Source organism: Calliphora vicina, chromosome 3 (genome assembly GCF_958450345.1).
Source record: "Calliphora vicina chromosome 3, idCalVici1.1, whole genome shotgun sequence".
NCBI lineage: Eukaryota > Metazoa > Arthropoda > Insecta > Diptera > Calliphoridae > Calliphora > Calliphora vicina.
In genome coordinates, this window is record NC_088782.1 from 52,224,391 (window position 1) to 52,246,748 (window position 22,358).

Sequence of the window (22,358 nt, forward strand, 5' to 3'; positions counted from 1 at the left end):
TTTTTAGATTGTTAAAAAAATATTGCACTTGCATTTTTTGTAGTGTATGCAAATATATGTAAATAATAAATAAATGTTTATAAAATAAAGCTTTTTTCTACACAAAATTCTTCTAACTATTATCGCCTTGGTAAATTTAATTTTTATTGCTAAACATTACAAAAGGCGCATCAATAAATGTAGATGCGCCATGTATTTTTACAAGAAATGGTAAAAAGTTGAAAAAAGTCGAAAAAAGTCGATTAACTAAAAAGTCGAAAAGTCGACTCTTCATAAATTACCAAAAGTCGATAGTTCGAAAAGTCGACTTTTTAAAAAACGGAAAAAGTCGAAAGTGGAACTCCCAGGGAATTTTTTATTCATAATTGGGCTGATAATTGTCCAATTCACATTGGATTTCGTAGTGTTGTATCGTTGTATGTCGTAATTTTTTAATTAACGTTTTGTTTAGAAAAATTTGTTTGAAAAATATTTATGACATACAACTCTACGACCCCGATTGTGAATTGGACAAATAATTAAAGACCATATTAAAATTGCATGTTGTCAGTAAAATTATAAGTTGTTCACTGTAAGTAACCCTACGTATTAAAAAGTCATCAAGATATAGGGTTACTGTTTGTCTACTCAGCGGACAATTTATTGTCCACATATGAATTTGTCTCGTGTGGACAGCAACATAACATTGACATGACGTGTCCCAACAAAACAAATTCATGTGCGCACACAACTTTGTTCGTTGAGTGAACATATTGATGGCTAGTCAAGACATAGGGTATGTAATATGTAAATTTAATGTTGCTGCACACTGCATAATTGACCCAATAAGAAACTATGTATGTGTTTTAAAATATCTGCTTTTTTGGTAAACTGACTTTGTAATTTGGGCTTAACATTTTTAGCAGTAAAATTCCTAGAATTGCTATTTATTCCGTGAAAAATACAAAATGTAGAGTAATTTATTTTAGTCTGATGGCGGTTTGGTTCTAACGTATCGTTTACATATACAAGTAACAGTTCGAAAAACTCAATTCACACATGCAGCGCAATGTCTAATAAAATTTAGTGTAAAATGTCTAATAAAATTTAGTGACGTTTGATAGAAAACTACATAAATTCAAAATATACATATCAACTTGATAGTGCATCAGTTCCAGCCTCTAATTAACATGGGGGTTACACCATCAAGTTTTGCCTTTCAAGTTATAATACACTCACACTTTTTTACTAATACACTCACACTTTTAAGAGTTGAAAAGAACTTGCATCCAATTTCTCATTGGTGTTTCAATTTCAATCAAGAAAACAGCTGATTACATTTTGTTGCATACATATAAAATATTTAGAATGAAATATATGCGAAATAATTTCGCAAAAGTTGTACTCTGTTTTTATTGTGGAAAACATGTGAAATAATCTGGTAACCTTATTTTTCCACACGAAATAACATACGCAGCACTTCTTTCGCACGGAATTAAAAGCAACAGCAGCTGTCAAGCTGCATATACAATTTTTCGCATGAAAAAACCATGATTTTTCGCAAATATGAACAGAGTAGTAAAAGACTATCAAGAAAAACTTGATCGTGTGGCTGCAGTGTAATATAAAATTCGGTGAAATTTTGCAGAGGAAACAAAGGAATTTTGGTAGCAGTGGCAACACTAAAGAAATCGCTAAAATTGCCGTTAGTAGCTGAAATACATTTTACCCGCTTAATTTATTTCGAAATCGCTAAATTGCCTTACTGGGTTTCGTACTATCTTCGAACACACTGTTCGCCATTTTTATTTTTTACAACTTTTTGTAGGAGAGATTTGCGTCCTTTGCAAAAAAGTAAAATTAAGCAAAATATTAACAAAACAATAGTATACCAAACAATTAAAACTAATTGTTAAATATTCTTCAAAAAAACAAATCAAAAAATATTGAAAAGATTTATACGAAAAGTATGAGTGGAAAAGTATTATTTGCGTGTTCAAAGTGTTTCTCGAGGCATCCATTTGAGGAATTATCATCGGGAACTCAACTTTGCAAGGTGATAAATGCTAATATAGTTTATTAAATAATTATGTACTTGTGTATGAATTGTGAGGCATATATTTCTCAAGAAAAAAAATGATATCTAAACAAAAGCTAAATTTTTCGTTCGTATGAGACGCGGTAAAAATGAGAATAATTTTTAGTGCCATTTTTTTTCGAAAATAAAAATGCATTCATACACTGAGCGAAAAAAACTTATTTATTTTGCTTAATATATATTTCTAGAGTTGTCGTGGTTCCACCTCCGTGGTTAAATGTACTTATTGCCGTTCAGAATTTCAACCAAACTCGTAAGTACTCTAAATAAATGTTGTATACCTTTGGCAAAATTTTTATTTTTTGCATAACATTTTCTGTATATTTTAACTATAGGAAATCTCAGAATATTTGCAAAAAATGCGAACATAATTTGAGTAAATATGGTAAACCTAGTGCCTGTGAGTGCTGTAAAATTGTTGCAGCTTTTGGGAACTCCAAGTGTATGAGGTTTGTACAATTTTCTTTAATTTATCCTGGATATAATTAAATTTTCAAAATTGATTGAATATGAGATTTAAATCTTTATGAATTGAGTACACTTAGTATGCTTAAATGTTTTTAAAATAAATTAAAAATATTCGGCACAATTAATAAATAATAGTTTTGGCTTTTTGTAAAATAATGAATTTAAAAAGTTTTTAAAAAAGTTGCCATAATTATCTAAAAACATTGAATTAATAAAAAAAACAAAGTATTTTTAGAAAATAATAAAGCAATTTTAGAAGTTTAATTTTTCGATTAATGATGATTTCAATGTCAGATATTTACTGTTAATATTTCATTAAAGCCATATGATTTTAATAAATTTTGGGAATATTTCTGTTTCCTACTGATGCCAATTATCAGATAAGAAGAAATATATATTCTAAAATCCGAAATTACTTGTGTATTCAATTTTAAAAGATAAAAATCCATATATTCTAGTCAAATTTTGATATTTGTAAAAATATATTTTACTTTATATTTAAATCCTCGTTTTATGAACGCAAACATTTTTCTTCTCTTTTTCTACATATATAAAACGCACAAAAAAAAATTAAAACGATCGTACAAAAAACCAACCTTTGATGTTTGGACCTAACTACAACTACCAACCCCTAAAATATATGTGATATATTAATTGATTTGAACTATTACAAAATTAAAGATGTGCTAGTTATGAGGCCAGATATGGACCGCCAGTACATTGCGATGAATGTAAACTGAGATCAGCCTTCGACAGACGCGATGAAAATAAAAAGGTGCGAAAAATTCAATAAACGAATAAATAATGGTACATATATGTGTATGTACCTTGTTAAGGACATACATAGTTTGTATTGAAATATTTATAAGTGTATGTAGAGTCTGTAAAAAAAAATAGAAATTTAATGATAATTGTAGTATTTGAAGTAGTCTATTATATTTTTTTAAACATTAATAATGTAGTTTAAAGTTTAAACAAATTGTACATATGTATGAGAGAAAAATATGTTTGCGTTCATATAGTAGTTGATATATTTGTTTATTATTTATTATATTTTACAACTTGTATTATTAATTTTTAGGTAAATGGCAAATTGCTGTGCTGGCTTTGTACCTGTGCATATAAACGAGCCTATTTGAAGGCTCAACAAGAGGGTCGAATATCATCGAAAAAAAGACCACATGAAAAATCGAATCGTGAAAGTTCTTCTGCTTCGGCCAAAAAACCCTCTAGAAGTGATATTACCAAATCTAACAGCAGCAATACAAGCGTTGGGGTATCGGCTGTAAGCGCAGCTGGTCTCGATGTACCAGAAAAAATATCACGGACTGGATCTTCAGGTAGTGGTAATGGCAGTATAGGATTAGGATCAATTGCAGCACCAGCCGTTGTGAGTATTGATCCAAATTCCGCCGATCACGTTGTGGCTATGACAACTTTAAAAGAACGCATTGCTAGTCTGGATAAGCGTTTGGCGCAAAAGGATAAGGAATTATTAGAAAAAGACAAATTGGTAATTTATTTAAATAATCCGACAGTGTGTTCATTTGCTTACTAATCCCACTATTGTCTAATAGTATAAACTAGGAAGCATACGAACAAAACGAATTGTAAATTATTTCAAACTTAATTTTTGTTTCCTTTTATTTATTAAGCTAACTGAACTTAAGGGCAAAAACTTTGAAAAAGAGATTGAGATGCGCAACAAATTGAAGGATATCGACCGTTTAAATGAAATGAAAGTTGATAATTTAAACAGAAAAATTGCTTCTCTACTTAAAGAAGTAGCTACGCTAAAAAGGAGCAACAAAAAGAATAATGGCGGTGCCGGCAGTGGAGCTATTGCAGCAAATCGAGAAAAGGAAAGAGAAAAACGTGAACGTGAAAATATTTCTCCTAAGGAAGAAATAACTGCAGCCAGTACAGCAACAGAATCATCTGATAAAGATGACAAGGACGATGCTAAAGAAGATATTAAGAGTGAAGATTCGCGTGATTCACGTGCCAGTACTAAAGAAGAAGTCAAGCCAACTAAAGTGGAGGAGGAAACTAAAGAAGAAGAACAAGAAGAAGAAAAAGACAAACGTGAAGAACGGGAGAAAAGTGTTAAGAGCGAGAAAAGTGACAAGAGCATTAAGAGTGAGAAAAGTGTCAAAAGTGAAAATAGTGAAGCCAACAAGGAGGATGAAGTTGAACGTTCCCGATCTCGTTCTCGCTCGGGCTCAAGATCAGTTTCACGTTCACCATCTAGATCAAAGTCACGTTCTCGTTCACAATCGCGTTCTCGTTCGCGGTCTCGTTCACATTCTCAATCACGATCTCGATCAGGCTCTCGTTCGCATTCAGGTTCACGTTCACCATCACGTTCGCGCTCAAATTCGCCCGATTCCAATTAAACAACGTGACTGTTCTCTTATTTTATATCCTCAAATTTTTAAGTGTTTAGAAAGAACCGCTTATATATAAACCTTAATTTTCTTCTCTTTATTTGATAATTTTTAATGTTAATTTTTTCTTGAATGTTTCAATCATCTAATTAAAATCATTATTTAAAATTATTAATGTGTTTGCGTATAATCATTAATATCAAAAATCTTTCCACAATAAAATATAATTAATTTTGGTTTGCCGTTTAAGACTACTCGTTTAGCTTTACACTTACTATAAATATTTAATTTAAAAAAATGCTGATTTATAACAGTTTACGCTTTCTTAGTACTTTTTTGTTTGTTCACTCTCTTACTACACTTAAAATTCCTTAAATTCGTATTTTACTTTATATTTTTATCTCTCCATGATTATTACGCTTAAGATAATATTTTTATAATCTTTTTATTGTAATTAAATTATAATTTAGTTCAATTTTATTGATTTATATTTGTATGCTCGATTTGTCTTGGTTTATGAAAAAGACAACAGAAATAGAAAAATATTTCACGCAAAAGATTTCATTAGTTGCCTATAATCGCTGCTACTCTCTATATTTTTCTTAGTTTAGTTTAAGATGACTATTTAATTTTTGTAATTAAATTTATATTTTAACTGAAAAACGTTATTAAAAATAAATAAGAAGCAGATTAACAAACAAATGTTTTATTTAATAAAATAATTATACCGCATATCGCACGCTTGTTATGTTAGCAGAATGTTAACATTTCCACATTTTTAATGCAAAATAATGTAAATTTATTTATAATATTTAGACAGTCGACTTTCAGTAAAGTGCTTGCAAAACTGGCTGGCTTCTTCGAAACTTCGAACAACAGAAGGAAAATTAAGAATTGTTTTTTTTTTTTTTTTTTTGCTGGACATCTGTTCGAGGCATTTTTATTCAGACCGGGCAAAGATGAGCTTCGAAGATGCCAGCCAGTTTTTCAAGCAGTTTACTGAAAGTGGACTGTCTAGGGGTTATAATTGAGGACAGATTGTCTGACACTACATAGGTTATATCACTTCTAATGAAATCATTTCAGGAGTTGTTTCTGGAAGTTCGATATTTTGGACATCCCCAGACTAAAGCTGTTTTTTCAAAATTTTGTCGGATTTTTTTTTTGTCAGTGTTTCTTAATTATTAATGATATACATTTCAAAATTTGTTTAATTGTAAAAATGAAAAATTACACTCTGATTTTTATACCCTTCACCTTCGTGAGAAGGGTATATATAAGTTTGTCATTCCGTTTGTAATTTCCACAATATAATTTTCCGACCCTATAAAGTATATATATTCTGGATCCTAATAGATAGCGGAGTCGATTACGCCATGTCCGCCCGTCTGTCTGTCTGTCTGTTGAAATCAATTTTCTGAGGACCCTAGATATCTTCGGGATCCAAATCTTCAACAATTCTGTCAGACATATTTTCGAGAATTTTGCTATTTAAAATCAGCAAAATCCGTCCATAAATAACGGAGATATGAGCAAAAATCCGAGACAACCTCTGAAAATTTCATCAAAAAACACAATGTATTGCATGCTTTGACAAAAAAGCAACAAAACGTATGTTTGGATGTGCATGCTTTGCGTATTTTGTTTTTTTTTGTGTTTTGTTTCTTTTGGCTTAGTTGTTGTTTTTTATACAACTAAACGTATGTTTGGTTGTGTGTTGGTTGTTTTGATGTGCATGCTTTGCGTATTTTGTTTTTTGTGTTTTGTTGCTTTTGGCGTTGTTGTTGTTTTTATACAATTAAAGTTAAAGCCAAAGTAAATTAATAAAGTAGCGACAGTACTACAACAAATACAACATTTACAAAAACCACAAGCAATTTTGTTTTTGGTTTAAGGTCTGAGCTGTCAAAGTTGCCTGTTGTTGTTTTTGCTTTTGGGCTTGTTGTATTTTTCGCCACAACAACCACAAGTGAATTGACAGATCAGACCAAAGTAAAAAAAATAGTCAGCTGTTCTACTGAGTCTACTTTATTAATTTACTTTGGTTAAAGCTAAACCAAAGTAAATTAATAAAGTAGACTCAGTAGAACAGCTGACTATTTTTTTTACTTTGGTCTGAACTGTCAATTCACTTGTGGTTGTTGCGGCGAAAAATACAACATGCCCAAAAGCAAAAACAACAACAGGCAACTTTGACAGCTCAGACCTTAAACCAAAAACAAAATTGCTTGTGGTTTTTGTAAATGTTGTATTTGTTGTAGTACTGTCGCTACTTTATTAATTTACTTTGAGCTAAACGATGAATGAACAAAAGTTTTTAAAAGAGCGTAACAAATGTGTGTAAATTTTTCAAACAATTGTTGTATGGCGTGAACATTACTGAATTAAACGTATGTTGGGATGTGTGTTGGTTTCATTGCCTTGCGTATTTTGTTTTTTCTTTTGGTGTTTTGTTTCGTTTGGCGTTGTTGTTGTTTTTTGTGTTCTTGATAAATTTAGGATGTTGTACGCTGAAAGTGGGCAATGTACATACATATATACTAATTATAAAAAATAATAATGCATCCACAACAAAGGTGAAGGGTATATAAGATTCGGCATAGCCGAATATAGCACTCTTACTTGTTTTACATATTTTTATTTTTGTTGTAATAAAAATTAAATTTTTCCACTTTTCCAACCAAAAAAATATTGAAATGAATACCCTTACTATTTTATTTATTTAATTTCAATACAAAGAAGCCTTCGTGGCCAAAAAGTACATGTATTGTTAAGAATATATTTATGTATGTAAGTAACATAAGTAAATTTTTCGATAATAAATCATGAAAAGTAATCTTTTTATTCGGTGGACCCAATTTGGCAACAGAATCGACCCATAAATTATTTATTTATGTAATATTGAGCCAAACATGACATACCGAAATTTATATTACATATAATTAAAAAACTAAGTAAAGTAGCTGAAGAAAAACTTGAAAGAATGGTTGACTATTTCGCCTTTTATTTATATTCATAGTAAATGCTTTTTTACCGGAGTAATTTGATTAGATTTCTTGAAAAAAATCTATGCAAATTAATAATAGAAGGAATGATAAACTTCCCGTGGAATTGTTATTCATAATAGGGCTGATTTTTATACCCTTCACCATGAGTGGAAAGGGTATATATAAGTTTGTCATTCCGTTTGCAATTTCTACATTTTTCATTTGCGACCCCACATATACTTTGTATATTCTGAATCGTTATAGATAGCGGAGTCGATATAGCCATGTCCGTCTGTGTATTGAAATCAACTTTCTGAAGCCCCCAAATAACTTACATACACGAATGATACATCAATATCTCCGAAATTCTTCCGGCTCGGTTGCTATTTAAAATCGAGAAAATCGGTCCACAAAGGCTGAGATATAAGGAAAAAACCAGGACAACATCGATTTTTTACCTATTTTTGACCCATATCTGGATTACTAAATCATTATTATAGACAATATGGATATCTAATGATAGATATTTCAAAGACCTGTGCAACGACGTATATAAGACCATAGTAAGTTGGACCTACAATGGGTCAAAATCGGAAAAAATATTTTTTAAACCGAATTTTTTTTTCCACTAAATATTTAAAAAAATATTTAAAAACTAAAAAAAAAAATTTTAAAATTAAAAAAAAATTATAAAATTTAAAAAAAAAAATTAAAAAACAATTTCGAAAAAACAACTGGAAAAAAAATTTAAATTTTGTTTACCTAAAAATATTTAAAATTTTTATTTTAAAGTATAATTTGGTGAAGGGTATATAAGATTCGGCACAGCCGAATATAGCTCTCTTACTTGTTTTTTTTAATATATTTTACCGTTCTATATTTTCGAAATCCATTTTTCCCTTTTTATATAAAATTTCAAAAACACTTTAAGGCTATTCCCATTTGATGCAGTAGTTATTGAGTTTGTCATTTAAGATGAAACGCTATTATTTTATTAATATTGATTAATGGCCTTATCCATAATAAATTTTTAAATATAATTTGATTAAAAATTTAGAAATATATTATGAATAATAATAATTTTTAATGGGTTCATGATTTCCATTTTTAATAGCTTTGAAAAACAAACGAAAATAATAATTTGTTAAACAGTCTTTACAACAACAAAATAAAATATCAATTCAAAGTGATTTTAATGAGGTTTTGGTGTGTGGCCATCAACATAAAAGTTACGAGTAGCCTTCGGTAATGTTAATTCGATGCCATCTAGTTCTTTCTTTAGAACTATTTGACATCCTAATCGTGAGTTTTCCTTGAGGAAGGGAGCCATATCTAATAAATCGTCTTCTTTTTCCTCAGCTTCTGGTAATTTGTCTAAATAATCATCATGTACATATACATGACATGTGGTGCATGCTAAAGATGCTTCACAAGCTCCTGCAAGATAATCTTGTTAACATTTTATTTAAATTAAAATATTTATAGGTTTATTACCCTCCATTTCAATTTCATAACGATGGGCTAAATATAAAGCATTATCACCAACTTTTCCTTTCACCTCAGTTCGTTTGCCATTTTTATCAATATAGGTAACTCGTACACTAAAATTTTAGGAATATTAATTATTATTTTAGATTTTTATGAATTTTGTTTCTTACATTTCATCTTCTGATTTAGGATCTTGCCATTCATATTCACCATGTCTTTGTACTGTACGAATATTTGAAGAAACAAGTATTTGATTATAAAAATATGTTTCCAATTTTGTTCAACTTACTTGACGTTGTGTGTAGCGATGGAAATGATGATATTCTTGGAATTTGTTGGATATTTTTTGTAATAATACTTCCAGAAATCCTAGCTTGCCGCAATAATAAACAAAGCATTTTGTCGTATTAGGTTATGAAATAATAATAGCGTCAGCTGTTTAATATTTACCATTTTTTGGAACAATGTTGCCATTGTACACATGAATTAATTTGTTTGGGGGAAGAGAAAAAATTTGTATCAATGTTGTCAATAAAAATACAATATGTATAAAAACGTCAAACTTCAATGTCAGCTGGTTGCGATGTTGCTGTCGTTTTCATTATAATTAATTTGCTGACTACAAAGGCATTTGTAGTTGAGTAGCTGTAGTCATGTGTTTAAAGCATAATTTCTATTTTCGTAGGAGACAATGAACAATATCTATCGAAACCTCAAACTTCTGTGTCAGCTGTTTACTGTCGTTTTTATTATAATAAAATAGCTGACTACAGTGCGACATCTGCTGCAAATAACATTAGTAGTCATGGAATAAAGCAAGGCGAATCTATAGAAGGTGACCTCAGAATAACAGCTGATTTTTTTTTTTATTCAGTTGTTTAGACAAGTGCAAGGCGTATTTAATGCACCAAGGTATATTAATTATAAGGTAATGTCATCGGCGAATTCAGAATACCGAGCGAATTGGTTATATTTTTTTTATATGTAGTTTGACATTGTGCCTGCATTTGAAGGCGAATTGGCTGTCAGGGAAAAATGTCAAAAACAGCTCACAAATAAATCAAAGCGAATTTTTGTTAAACAAAAAATGTTTATAAATTTGAATCTGTTTGTAATTTAATTTGATGTTTTTAAAAATAAAACTAATTTCGTGTAGTATTAATATTGGTTTTAAAACATAAACGAATTTAACAGCAAAACAAAGTTTGACATTTACAAAATGTAAACAAAGTTTGACATTGATTCTGCACCACGGCGAAAAATGAACATAGTAGCAAAAAACGATCAGCTGTTCTGATAACACTACCTTATAATTAATATACCTTGGCCAGTTCACTTATCTTTTTACAAAAACAAAGTACCTGTTGTTTTTGTACATTTTATATTTGTTGTAGTTCTGTCGTCACTTTCTGTAGATTCGCCTTGGAATAAGGCTTATTTGGAGTACACAATAGATCAGTCATGCCCAAGCCCTATACTCTTGGTACTCTTTTGTTTTTGTAATTGTATTGGTGTTTACTCTTCCATAAGGAACTTGTGGGCACCCCTGCAATAGATCAAGGCGAATTTACAACATTTACAAAAACCACATGCAATTTCTTTATGTTGGCTGGAGCTGTCAAATCTACCTGTTATTTTTGCGCTTTTTAAGTATTAACTGCAACACACTTGTGAATGTAACCTCCAAACCAAGCTATATTGAATAAGGTGTACTCGTTAGCCCAGCTAATATCAGCTGTTTACACCCCAACTGTTTGTGTTTATGTTTGAAAACATTGGAAACAAAGTAAATTAATAAAGTAGACTCAGTAGAACAGCTGACTATTTTTTTGACTTTGGTCTGATCTGTCAATTCACTTGTGGTTGTTGTGGCGAAAAATACAACAAGCCCAAAAACAACAACAGCCAACTTTGACAGCTCAGACCTTAAACCAAAAACAAAATTGCTTGTGGTTTTTGTAAATGTTGTATTTGTTGTAGTACTGTCGCTACTTTATTAATTTACTTTGATTGGAAACTGACAAAATTAAAATATGTAAAAAGTAAAAATATAATCCATTAATGTTGCCGTGGCGCAAACACCATTACACAATGGTTGGGAATTTTCCCAAGGTAAAGGCATTTTCTAAATAGGGTATTTTTAATTAACCAAACAACATTGTCAAAGTTTGTTATCTTTGCGCACGGAAAAAAATTGTTTGTGTTAGAAGTGCATTCATAAAAACATTGTAAAAGCCTTTAATTTGTAAAAAAATAATGTTTTAACGAGCATATACTTTTATAAAGCCAAAGTTAAGGTTTTACAAAATTATAATTAAGTTATTTAGTGTGCATCAAAAAATACCTATCGATAAAACGCAACTATATTTGTGTTGCAGTTTGTAACTACGTTTACACGGAAATAATACATATATATGTATGTACATCGGGACGATTGAGTAATGGAACACGGATTGTCTAGACTCTAGAAATAGTGTTATACAAACAAATATAAGCCATATTTGGCCTCAAATAGTACAGGGTTAGAAACATTATTCTTTAGAATTCAATAAAAATCAATCTAATAAAATCGCCGGTTATTATTGTTTCAGTGGTGCAGTTGCTGTTGTAGCAGCAGTGGTTGTTGAGTTGACAGTGGTGGGAATGTACACTGTGCTACATCGATTTTTACCATGTTATTTTTTAACCCTAGAAAGATAATCATGCGTAAAATGTACGCATATATTTATTATCAGAAAAAACAAAAGAACATCTTCAGTATAATAATTTGAAAGAATGTGCGCAAATTTTACGCAAATTATCTTTCTAGGGTTAAGATAGTAGATCTAGTTGTGAAAATCCAACTATAATAGAATATAAGAGGGAACAATTTGTACCTAAATCAATATTATGCATTAAACACATTGAAGACAGCAGGCTTCAATCTGAAAATCAAAATTAACTAGAACTACCACATTTAAATTAAAAAAACAAAAATTTTCAGACAAATAACTAGAGTATTAAAGAAACCGATTTTTTTGTTTTACTTGTTTTTATTCTAAAATGTTTGTTGTAGAATTTGCTCTCATTTGGCTGAGTTAAAGTTAAAGGCATTTAGAGATTTGAAATGTTATCATAAACATTTCATCTGTCATACCTCCGATTTCAACAAATTATACATCATTGGCAATAGCTTAACAAAAGCTTTCATATAATATAGTACCTATAACCAGAGACCTGCGCCGAGCAATTTAATCGGCGGCGGCGGCTTAAATAAAAATCATCGGCGGCGGCTCAAAATCGGCGGCCAGCCGGCTGAAAATACCAAACATGACTATTTGATTCATTTACGACAAATTTTAACTAAAATGTTAATTTTGTCATATGTACATGTAAATAATAGTTGCAAATCTATTAAAATGTCTTTAATATAAGTTTTCCAAATAAACAATTTAGACAAAAGTTATAAAGAATAATAAAATAAGACATTTATTTAAAAAAATCATATTTTATTAAAAATGTTTTTTTATTATTGTGTTTAACAAAAAAAAAAATAACATAAAACAATAACTTTTCAAAATTAATAATATTCAACAAGATAGATATAATTATACAAAACAATATAAAATGTATTTCAGTTTAAATGAAGAAAATAAATATAGACACAAAAAAGTATGAATTGAATTCAAAATATTTTGAAATAAATTTGAATTTTCATATAAAATAAATTAATTTAAATTTTTATGTTGTTAAAGGTATTTATAGACGGCAATACTGAGTATTAACACTTTTCAGATTTAAAATATTATTGAAATCATTCGGTATTTCAAAAAAACATTTATTGTTTACACGATAGTATTACAAATATTTTATTTATTTGTTGATTGATATTTTTCTGCAAACTTTATTTTTATTTTATATTTTCTTGACATTTTTGTTTGCTTTATTTGTATTTATAAATACACACCCGATACATAAGAAAATAAAAAGTTTTTTAAAAAAATCATTTGTATTTTATGAAAATCTAATACAAATTTTGTTTAGACCATGGCAGAACAAGCAAGGTACAATTATTAGAAAGTATGTTATCAATTATACATTCCCTATAACGTCAAACAAAATAAAATTAGAATAAAACAAAAGGAAATGTCTAAAACAAAAATTAATTTATTTGTGGTTTTTTAAACAAATTTTACTTTTTTTCGTGAAATATTTAATTGAAATTAAAATTTTTCCAAATAAATGTGTGTTGGTTTTAATATAACTTGCAAAATATCGCGAAAACAAAATAAAATGTGATGAGAGTAAATGCCATGGTTTAGACGATGAAATTGTATTATGATACTTGAGTTTTTGACAAATATTAATACTCAGTATTGCCGTCTATAAATACATTAATTGAGATCAATGAATCCAGTTCATTTTATTTATGCTGAATCTATTTTCTAAGTAACAAAATGTTTTAGTATACAACAAGACAGATTATTGGATATTAAAAAAAGGTCAAAATGTATTAGAAATAAATAAATATAAATATAAAAGTAAATAAATGAGAAAATTTTATGTATCATAATACATAATCCACGTTAGATTATTTTTAGATAAACTAATCTGATTACTATTTGGCATTTGATCTTCATGTCAAAACCCCGCCCTAAATGGAAAAATTTCCAATTTAAGTGAATTCCACTCAAATCGTCTTAAAATTAATTAGGTAATAACAACAAACTTTAACCAAAATTATGAATTCAAAAAGTACAACCTTTTTTGTATATTTTATGACAATCGGAGATTTTTAATAGTGCCAAAAATGGCACAATTGTGCCACAAATCCCATCACTGATTTACATTTTATTGTTTCAGTAGTAATTGTTACAATAAACGAAATGTTTCCAATAGGTTATATTCACGATGAATAATTTTGTGGATATAACAATAATCTTTTTTCATAAAAAATAATAAAAATTTAAATTAGAAGCAATATTTTTTTTTGGTATAAAACAAAAAATTATGCACGGCGGCTGCATTTAAGCCGACTGCACGCCGAAAATTGTTCGGCGGCGGCGGGTGTTGAATATCTTCGGCGGCTCAGCTCAGCCGGCTTGCAGCCGACACGGCGCAGGTCTCTGCCTATAACGTATGCGGAATAAAATTGCAACAAAAATTTTGAAACTGTCGAAAGAAAAAGTACATGAGCTATTAGTGTTTTAGAACTTTAGTATTTTGAAGTTTTGCATTAATACTTTAAATATCCATTTGAAAATCTGGCTTTAGTTATTTCAAAATTTTTACAAAATAAGAACTACCTTGAAAAAATATTTGCAAGTTTTTCCATATATTATCTATTTTCATCGGGAAAAATTTGTTATATATTACATCAAGTGACAGTGAAAGACAGAGAAGTGGACTTTTTTGAAAGCAAATAAACCTATTATTGATAATATGTGAAAAGTAGAACACAATCATTTTTCTAAAAAAATATATGTATGTGGATCTTAAGCAATCAGATGTAAATTACAAATTTTGACTTTTTTGAAACTTGATTTGACCATCGATTCTAATTAATATATTATGAAATGTGTACACAAAATTAATCATTTCATAAAAAGAAACATCGAGATAATAGTTTAAAAAATAATGATCCATCATCCAACTGTCACGCCCAACACCCTTCAAATTCCAGACTTTCTAAAGTAAAATATATGCCAATGTCTTTAAATTAAAACTTATTTGAGAGTTTTTGAGCTCAGAAAAGTGCAAACATCGGTATTTTCAACACCTCTCTATAAAATTCTTCATACCTGCCACAAAAGTACATACATGAATATGATTAATTTTTTGTTTACATTAAATTAATAAAAAGGTTTTATATATTATTTGGTTTAACATTTGTTTCCAAATATAGCATTTTCTGTTTTGTTGCAATTTTATTCTATTCCGCATTATAATCCATTACCAAACAAAATTGTATAGAATAGGTATAGGCTTTCTTTTGATATATAATGTGAATCCCTAACCCATTAATTGCCCAAGATATACACATTTGTTAAAGGTAAACTAATAAGTATTTTGTATAAAATTAAAATCAATTATTTTCATTTAAAATTAAAAAAATTATCGACTGCTGCGCACCGATACAAAAAAAAATATTTAAGATCATATATTATTTACAATTTTTATTTATTTATATTTTATTTATTATAATTTTTTTATTCAAAATTAAAAATAAAAAATATTTTTAGGTAAAACATTTTTTTTTAAATTTTTAAAATTTTTTTTTATCAAAATTGTTTTTTTAATTTATTAGTGAAACAAAAATTACGCCAAAAATATTTGTGTTAAAAAAATTCGGTTTAAAAACTATTTTTTTCCGATTTTGACCCATTGTAGGTCCAAATTACTATGGCCTTATATGCATCATTGCAATGGACTTTGAAATGTCTATCATTAGATATCCATATTGTCTATATTAATGACTTAGTAATCCAGATACCTATAAATAAAAAAATATAGGCCAAAAATCGAGGTTGTCAAGGTTTTTTCCTTATATCTCAGCCATCTGTGAGCCGATTTTCTCGATTTTAAAAACCAAGCGACCCGGGAGATTTGTGGGGTCGCAAATGGAAAATGTAGAAACTACAAACTTATATACAGTGCACTCGCGATAATATGAACACCCCAAAATATGAACAGTTTTTACTTCCATAGAGTACTCTAAAATACGAACTAGTGAACTAGTAAAAAAGCAGGTATTATTTTGATACCAAACAAACATTGCATTTTACATCTCAAGTACAAGTTTATCGATAAACACTATTATCTCATTTCAACAACCAGTTGCTCAGAAAATGTGTTTTTTTTCGATAAATTTAAAGTTTATTTTTTTAATAAATATGTATTTTCAAACTCTTTTATCTTAGATATTCCATGGGATATATATATGAGAAGATTTTCCAAGAACTTTCATTATTAAAATCGAATAAGCCGTTAAGGTGATATAAAATGTCTATAACTCCTAAACTATAAGAGAGAAAAAATGGGTATTGTTAGTTTTACTGTTAAAAGTGCTACTCAAAACAAACAAAAATAAGAAAATTTGGAGTCGTAAATAAGTTCCCCTACAGCAAAGTATAATTTCAGATGAATATTAAAAACTATTTTTGGTGAAAAAATAGTTGGTATAAACGTTTTTGAATACTCTTGAACAAACACAATCAGCAGATATATTAATAAAAAATATAATTTGGGGACGAAATATAGTTTTTACCTCCAATACACATGCATTATCGGCACAACGATGACTACTTAATTCGTGTTTAGCATCTATAATTAATCTCTTGCATACATGTCCAAAAAAATAATTATTGCTAAGACATCAAATACTCTCATTGGAGTAAAACAATTTTAAATTAGAATCTTTTAATTTTTTTAGAAAAATAAATGCTATCTATTGAAATTAAATAACAAAGAATAACTTGAATAATATACATAAAGTACACACGTATGCAGTGTTGAACATTTTTCAAGTTTTTTACTACTTTGTTCCAGCGATACAAAATCAATTAATGTTTTCTTTTTTTTAAGCATATTTACAACAAAACAAATACAAAACCATTAAACGCACACATTGTGTGGTTAGTATCTGAAGAGCTGTGTTACCTGTAGGTAGTATTCAACATTTAAAATTTAAAAAAAAGTCGAAAGAAATTCGAATTAAGCTTATTAGCTTTTTTGTTGCTGTTACATCAAGTCAAGCTTTGTATTGGCTTCATTTACGGTCAATTGGCCTTGTTTGTGTGTCTTAATCAATATATACACTGCCAACTACAATGAGGGGATTGATCCCGTTAATAACTTTATTTTTAGTATTTAATACTAAATATACAATTGGATCAAGTCAAGAGTAAGTACAATAAATAACATTTTATATTAACTACAGAGTTGATCGCCTGGTTAACACAAACTATATTTTTATATTAGCCAAACCAAAAATTTAATACATACAGTGAATGACAATACAATGGAAACTTGTTTGAAAGCTATATTCAGAATTTTAAAAGTAATTAAAGTAAAAAAAATGAGATTATACCACTGGCAAATCAATGGATTCTTTTAAACTTAAAGAAACTAAAACAAATGTAATGTAAGAAAACTATTTCATGTTTATTTCAATATTTATTTTATTCTGATAATTTTTAGCACAAGTTTTTTTAAACACATAATAAAATTGGCTACATTTTAATGCACACTATCTATGATAAATATTCAATTAATAAATCCGCAATTTAAACAATTCGTGAGCCAGGTACTGTAAAACATTTGGGAGGAAGTCCTCGCAAAACTACTCCAGGACAAGACAAAATTTATAGCAAAAGAGTTTAAGAAATTTCCAAAATTGACACAATAATCTAAAATTGGAAATTAGTTCTCAAATTGTTAGTCGCAGGACAAAGCGAAAAAAGACTTATTTCTAAAACAAAATGAATATTTATTTAAACTAGTCGAAAAAGAAAGTCCAGTTTGGCGGTGCATTATTATGGTGTGATACTGTTTTCAGGCAAGGTGTGTGTCGTTCATATCATAAAAGATACAATGACTGGAGTCGCATACAGACGTTGTCCATACGTTGAGGAAAATATGACCCTAGTTTACAGATTCCAGCACGAAAATTACTTAATTACACACCTCTATGATTGTAACCGAGTGGTTTGAATTTACCTGCTGAATCGCCAGATCTCAATCCCATAGAAAATCTATCGGACTTAAAATTATGCCTCGATAGCAAAATATTTCAAATAGGCTCTTTATACTAAAGGGGCCAAATAATTTGTGTAAAAATAAAACCTAAGTTTCCATTGTTTTGTCAAAACCATAATAATGAATACTTTTTAGTTTATTTTGAATTAATTATGATCTTGTTGATACTTTGATTTTGACGATATTTATTTATGTTTAACGGTAGCTTAACAAAAATAATAATATACATACATATTTACAAAAACACTTATACTGACGATATAATGGCCAGTTTGTTTAGGAAAAAATATTGTAATAATTTTGATATCTTTCTTAGTATTGATATTAAATAAATTAATTGGTGATTCAAAAACGTTTCAGATTTCTTCTGAGATCATAAAAAAATTACTGTGTTGCAATTATTGTATAATATTGAAATTTGGTCAGCACATTACGTATGATATATGTAAACATATTTCCATGCTCTTCAAGAACTTGCTATTTGGATAATTGCAAAATGTTATAACCTTAACGTACATTGTATACAGAAATGCTTGTACTAAAAATATTACACATTCTCCCTTTATAAATTTCAGTCTTATTTATGGATATGAATGTCGTCAAAGTAAATGTATAAAAGTGGAATTAGATGAAAGTAATTGGAGCAAAGCCATAAGTTTGCCAGTATGTCGAATGTTTTGTGGCGATACAGTGGGTACAATATGGCCAAAACCTACCGGATCTGTTAATTTAGATTCGTTTCTCTTGCACATTGATCGCAGTGCTATTGAGTTCGTGCTACCTACGTATCGTCATCAAGCAAAACTCTGGGAATCTAATCGAGAACGTTTCATGGATTATGTGGAAAAGAAAGTGCCAAATCCAGAATATTTAAAAAATGAAGGCCATCCTCTTAAAATCTCAATTGAATTAGAAGAAAATCATAAAGACAATGATGAAACGCCAAGACTAACATTAGATACTGATGAAAGTTATGAATTGGATATTAAAACTTCAGACGATCACGAAGTGATTGCTAATATAAAAGCGAGAAGTTACTTTGGTGCACGTCATGGCCTTGAAACGCTGAATCAATTGATTGTTTACGATGATATAAGACGAGAATTGCAAGTTGTGTCCAAAGCCACTATACACGATAAGCCAGCATTTAAATGGAGAGGCGTTTTGTTGGATACTTCAAGAAATTTCTATACTACAAAGGCTATTAAACGGACTTTGGGTAAGTTAATGCTCTTTACTATTACTTTTTTATAACATACTATATATGTATGTATGTATGGGCCTTTTCGGAAATGCATCACTGCGCTGCATCTGATGCGCAGTACATTCTAAAATGCAAAAGTTGCCAACACTGCAAATGTCATGAGTTCTAAAAAGCAACAGTGAAACATATGATGCGTAAAAACCCATCAAACAAGCATCACAAAAATGGCTGATGCATTGTCTGCGCATCAGTATCAGCTGATTTGCATGAGCATCGCAAACTAATCACAGATGCGCATCAAATGCAGCGTAGTGATGCATTTCCGAAAAGGCCCTATATTAGGGTGGGTCAATTTGTTCGGATGAGAAAAAACGTGACAGGCGTAAGCAAAATTGGAATCTACACAAAATTCTAAAATTAAAACCTAGTTCCCGCCGCGGCGGTGCGAGAGACAGATTTAACTCTGCTACAAAATAAAACTTTTTTATATGAAAACCTATTTTTTTAGCACAGTGCTTTAAAGACAATTTTATTTCGACAAAAATGAGACATTACTTGTTAAAATTGGTTTATATTTGCAAAAGTTATTAAACTTTTTCGAAAAAAGTTCGAAAAAATTTACCTTGTAAGTTAAAAATTTTACTAATATTTTTTTGTTTGTTTTTGTTTTTATTCATATGCTCTGAGGTAGAAAATACTAAAAAAGGTGTTAATGAAAAGTTGAATAACTTTTACAATTTTCATCCGATTTAAATAATTAGAACTATGTTTTGTTAAGAACTAAATTTCCTTTATACATTGGTATATATTTTTATAAACTAAAATCAAAATTTCTTAACTGTGAATTTTGAAGCCTCTCAGCGGGAGCTAGGATTTGATTTAGACCCTTTAGTTTCTTGGGGAAATTTTCTAAGAATTTTTCGTAGATTACGTTTTTGCTATACGCCTGTTGACCAAAAAAATTTACCCACCCTAATGTATATATATATTTCTATTCCAAAAACTATATAAAATAGACGCAATGGCAATGGTAAAACTGAATACATTCCACTGGCATATCACTGATTCTCATAGTTTCCCCATGGAGGTTAAAGCAAGACCTGAACTTTATAAATTGGGGGCATATTCTTCACGTAAAACCTATAGTCACCAAGATATAATTGAGGTTGTAGAATATGGACGTGTACGAGGCATACGAGTAATGCCAGAATTTGATGCTCCCGCCCATGTAGGTGAAGGTTGGCAACACAAAAATATGACGGCTTGCTTTAATGCCCAACCCTGGAAGGATTATTGCGTAGAACCACCATGTGGACAGTTGGATCCCACTGTTAACGATATGTATGCTGTCCTGCAAGACATATATCAGGACATGTTCGATCTTTTTAATCCGGATGTTTTTCATATGGGCGGCGATGAAGTATCAGTAAATTGTTGGAATAGTAGTGAACAAATTCGTAATTGGATGACATCCAAACAAGGTTGGGGTTTGCAGGAAGCTGATTTCATACGTTTATGGGGCCATTTCCAAACAGAAGCCTTAAGGCGTGTAGATATCGCAGCCAAAGGACAGAAAGTTCCAATTACCTTATGGACTAGTCGTCTTACCGACGTACCTTTCTTAGATGATTACTTAGATAAGCAACGTTATATTATACAGATATGGACAACGGGTATGGATCCTAAGGTTACTGACATTTTAAAACGCGGATTTCGCATTGTTGTTTCAAATTACGATGCTCTTTACTTCGACTGCGGCGGAGCTGGATGGGTTACTGATGGCAATAACTGGTGTTCTCCTTATATTGGCTGGCAAAAGGTGTATGACAATCGTATGGAAACAATTGCTGGTGATTATGTACCATTAGTAATGGGAGCCGAAGCTGCCATATGGTCCGAACAGATAGATGAACACACATTAGACCAACGCTTTTGGCCGAGAGCTAGTGCTTTAGCAGAACGTTTATGGTCAAATCCAATAGAAAGTTGGCGCCAAGCTGAACCTCGTATGCTGTTGCATCGAGAACGTTTAGTAGAAAACGGAATATCTGCTGAAGCTTTACAGCCGGAATGGTGTTTACAAAATCAAAACGAATGTCCCATTGATGCCTATACAAGTCAAAAAAAGGCATAACAAAAATGCAAAAATCGAGGATATTTTGGTTCTTTGTTCCAATATCGATTATAGTGATATTTTCCTTATATATTATGAACTCATATAAAAAAATAATAACTAAAACATTTTTATATATTATTTTTATTAAATAATTATTTAATTTGTTCTGGAAATAAAAATATATATTGTCCATCTTGCACGTAATATTGATTTAAAAAAAAAACACATTTTGTTAGTAAAAAAAATTTTGTTGAAGAAAATATTTTTCACGATTTAGACGTCGCACAGTGGTATAGAACAAAAATAGAGGGAAATAAATATGTAACTTCTAAACGGTAAGTCCGATTTGAATGAAATTTCACATGCACAAAGAGGGAGTGTTGTCGAGTTTAAGTTTTGAACTTGGACCTCATGTTTGTGTTCCGAATTAAAAAATTATTAATTACATACATAGAATCTCCTCGTCGAGCACTACAATTATCTCTTATAACTTAGGAAATATTCGCATTTGAAAATTAAATTTCCAAAATTTTTACCCACCCTTCTCCAGTTTTTTGATAACATAATCAACCCAATCATGAATAAAAAATCCGCTGGAGTTTTTTCCCTTTTCCCAATTTTAACATTGAATTTGAATAGGAAAAATGGGAAAAACTCTCGCGGATTTTTTATTCATGATTGGGCTGAATATTTCCCGATTTTCTCCCATTTTCCTTTATTGGACTAACAACACATGCATGTGTCAAATAGAAAAATAATTATTTAAAAATAATGACTAGTCCAAAGTTATATGCATTTTAATTTAAAAAGACGATTTTTCTCTAATTTTGAGAAGGGTATATATAAGTTTGTCATTCCGTTTGTAATTTCTACATTTTTCATTTCCGACCCTATA

At 29.7% G+C, this 22,358-nt stretch overlaps 3 protein-coding genes across 3 annotated transcripts; 2 read left to right on the forward strand and 1 right to left on the reverse strand.

Moving 5' to 3' along the window:
* Positions 1–1,784: 1,784 nt before the first annotated feature.
* On the forward strand, positions 1,785–5,634 carry LOC135954223 (protein FAM76A). Its single transcript, XM_065504302.1, has 6 exons — positions 1,785–2,035; positions 2,266–2,330; positions 2,413–2,526; positions 3,227–3,320; positions 3,627–4,058; positions 4,201–5,634. The coding sequence occupies exons 1-6, from the start codon at positions 1,949–1,951 to the stop codon at positions 4,939–4,941; spliced, it is 1,533 nt and encodes a 510-aa protein (XP_065360374.1). The 5' UTR covers positions 1,785–1,948; the 3' UTR covers positions 4,942–5,634.
* A 3,220-nt stretch (positions 5,635–8,854) lies between these two features.
* Fdx1 (Ferredoxin 1) lies at positions 8,855–9,823 on the reverse strand. Its single transcript, XM_065504392.1, has 4 exons — positions 9,697–9,823; positions 9,578–9,629; positions 9,414–9,520; positions 8,855–9,356 (listed from the first exon to the last, which is right to left on the reverse strand). The coding sequence occupies exons 1-4, from the start codon at positions 9,803–9,805 to the stop codon at positions 9,112–9,114; spliced, it is 513 nt and encodes a 170-aa protein (XP_065360464.1). The 5' UTR covers positions 9,806–9,823; the 3' UTR covers positions 8,855–9,111.
* A 7,147-nt stretch (positions 9,824–16,970) lies between these two features.
* On the forward strand, positions 16,971–21,648 carry Hexo1 (Hexosaminidase 1). The gene is made up of 3 exons (XM_065506590.1): positions 16,971–17,289; positions 18,719–19,362; positions 20,364–21,648. The coding sequence occupies exons 1-3, from the start codon at positions 17,216–17,218 to the stop codon at positions 21,479–21,481; spliced, it is 1,836 nt and encodes a 611-aa protein (XP_065362662.1). The 5' UTR covers positions 16,971–17,215; the 3' UTR covers positions 21,482–21,648.
* Positions 21,649–22,358: the final 710 nt, after the last annotated feature.

Excerpts from the sequence above, each read along its gene's own strand:
- Fdx1 (XM_065504392.1), bottom strand. The coding sequence starts at position 9,805 with ATGCTTTGTTTATTATTGCGGCAAGCTAGGATTTCTGGAAGTATTATT. Across the intron at positions 9,521-9,577 it reads CCTAAATCAGAAGATGAAAT|TGTACGAGTTACCTATATTG; the intron begins GTAAGAAACAAA and ends CTAAAATTTTAG. Across the intron at positions 9,357-9,413 it reads TTATGAAATTGAAATGGAGG|GAGCTTGTGAAGCATCTTTA; the intron begins GTAATAAACCTA and ends ATTATCTTGCAG.
- Hexo1 (XM_065506590.1), top strand. The coding sequence starts at position 17,216 with ATGAGGGGATTGATCCCGTTAATAACTTTATTTTTAGTATTTAATACT. Across the intron at positions 17,290-18,718 it reads ACAATTGGATCAAGTCAAGA|TCTTATTTATGGATATGAAT; the intron begins GTAAGTACAATA and ends TATAAATTTCAG. Across the intron at positions 19,363-20,363 it reads GGCTATTAAACGGACTTTGG|ACGCAATGGCAATGGTAAAA; the intron begins GTAAGTTAATGC and ends TATATAAAATAG.
- LOC135954223 (XM_065504302.1), top strand. The coding sequence starts at position 1,949 with ATGAGTGGAAAAGTATTATTTGCGTGTTCAAAGTGTTTCTCGAGGCAT. Across the intron at positions 2,331-2,412 it reads TCAGAATTTCAACCAAACTC|GAAATCTCAGAATATTTGCA; the intron begins GTAAGTACTCTA and ends TTTTAACTATAG. Across the intron at positions 2,527-3,226 it reads GGGAACTCCAAGTGTATGAG|ATGTGCTAGTTATGAGGCCA; the intron begins GTTTGTACAATT and ends ACAAAATTAAAG.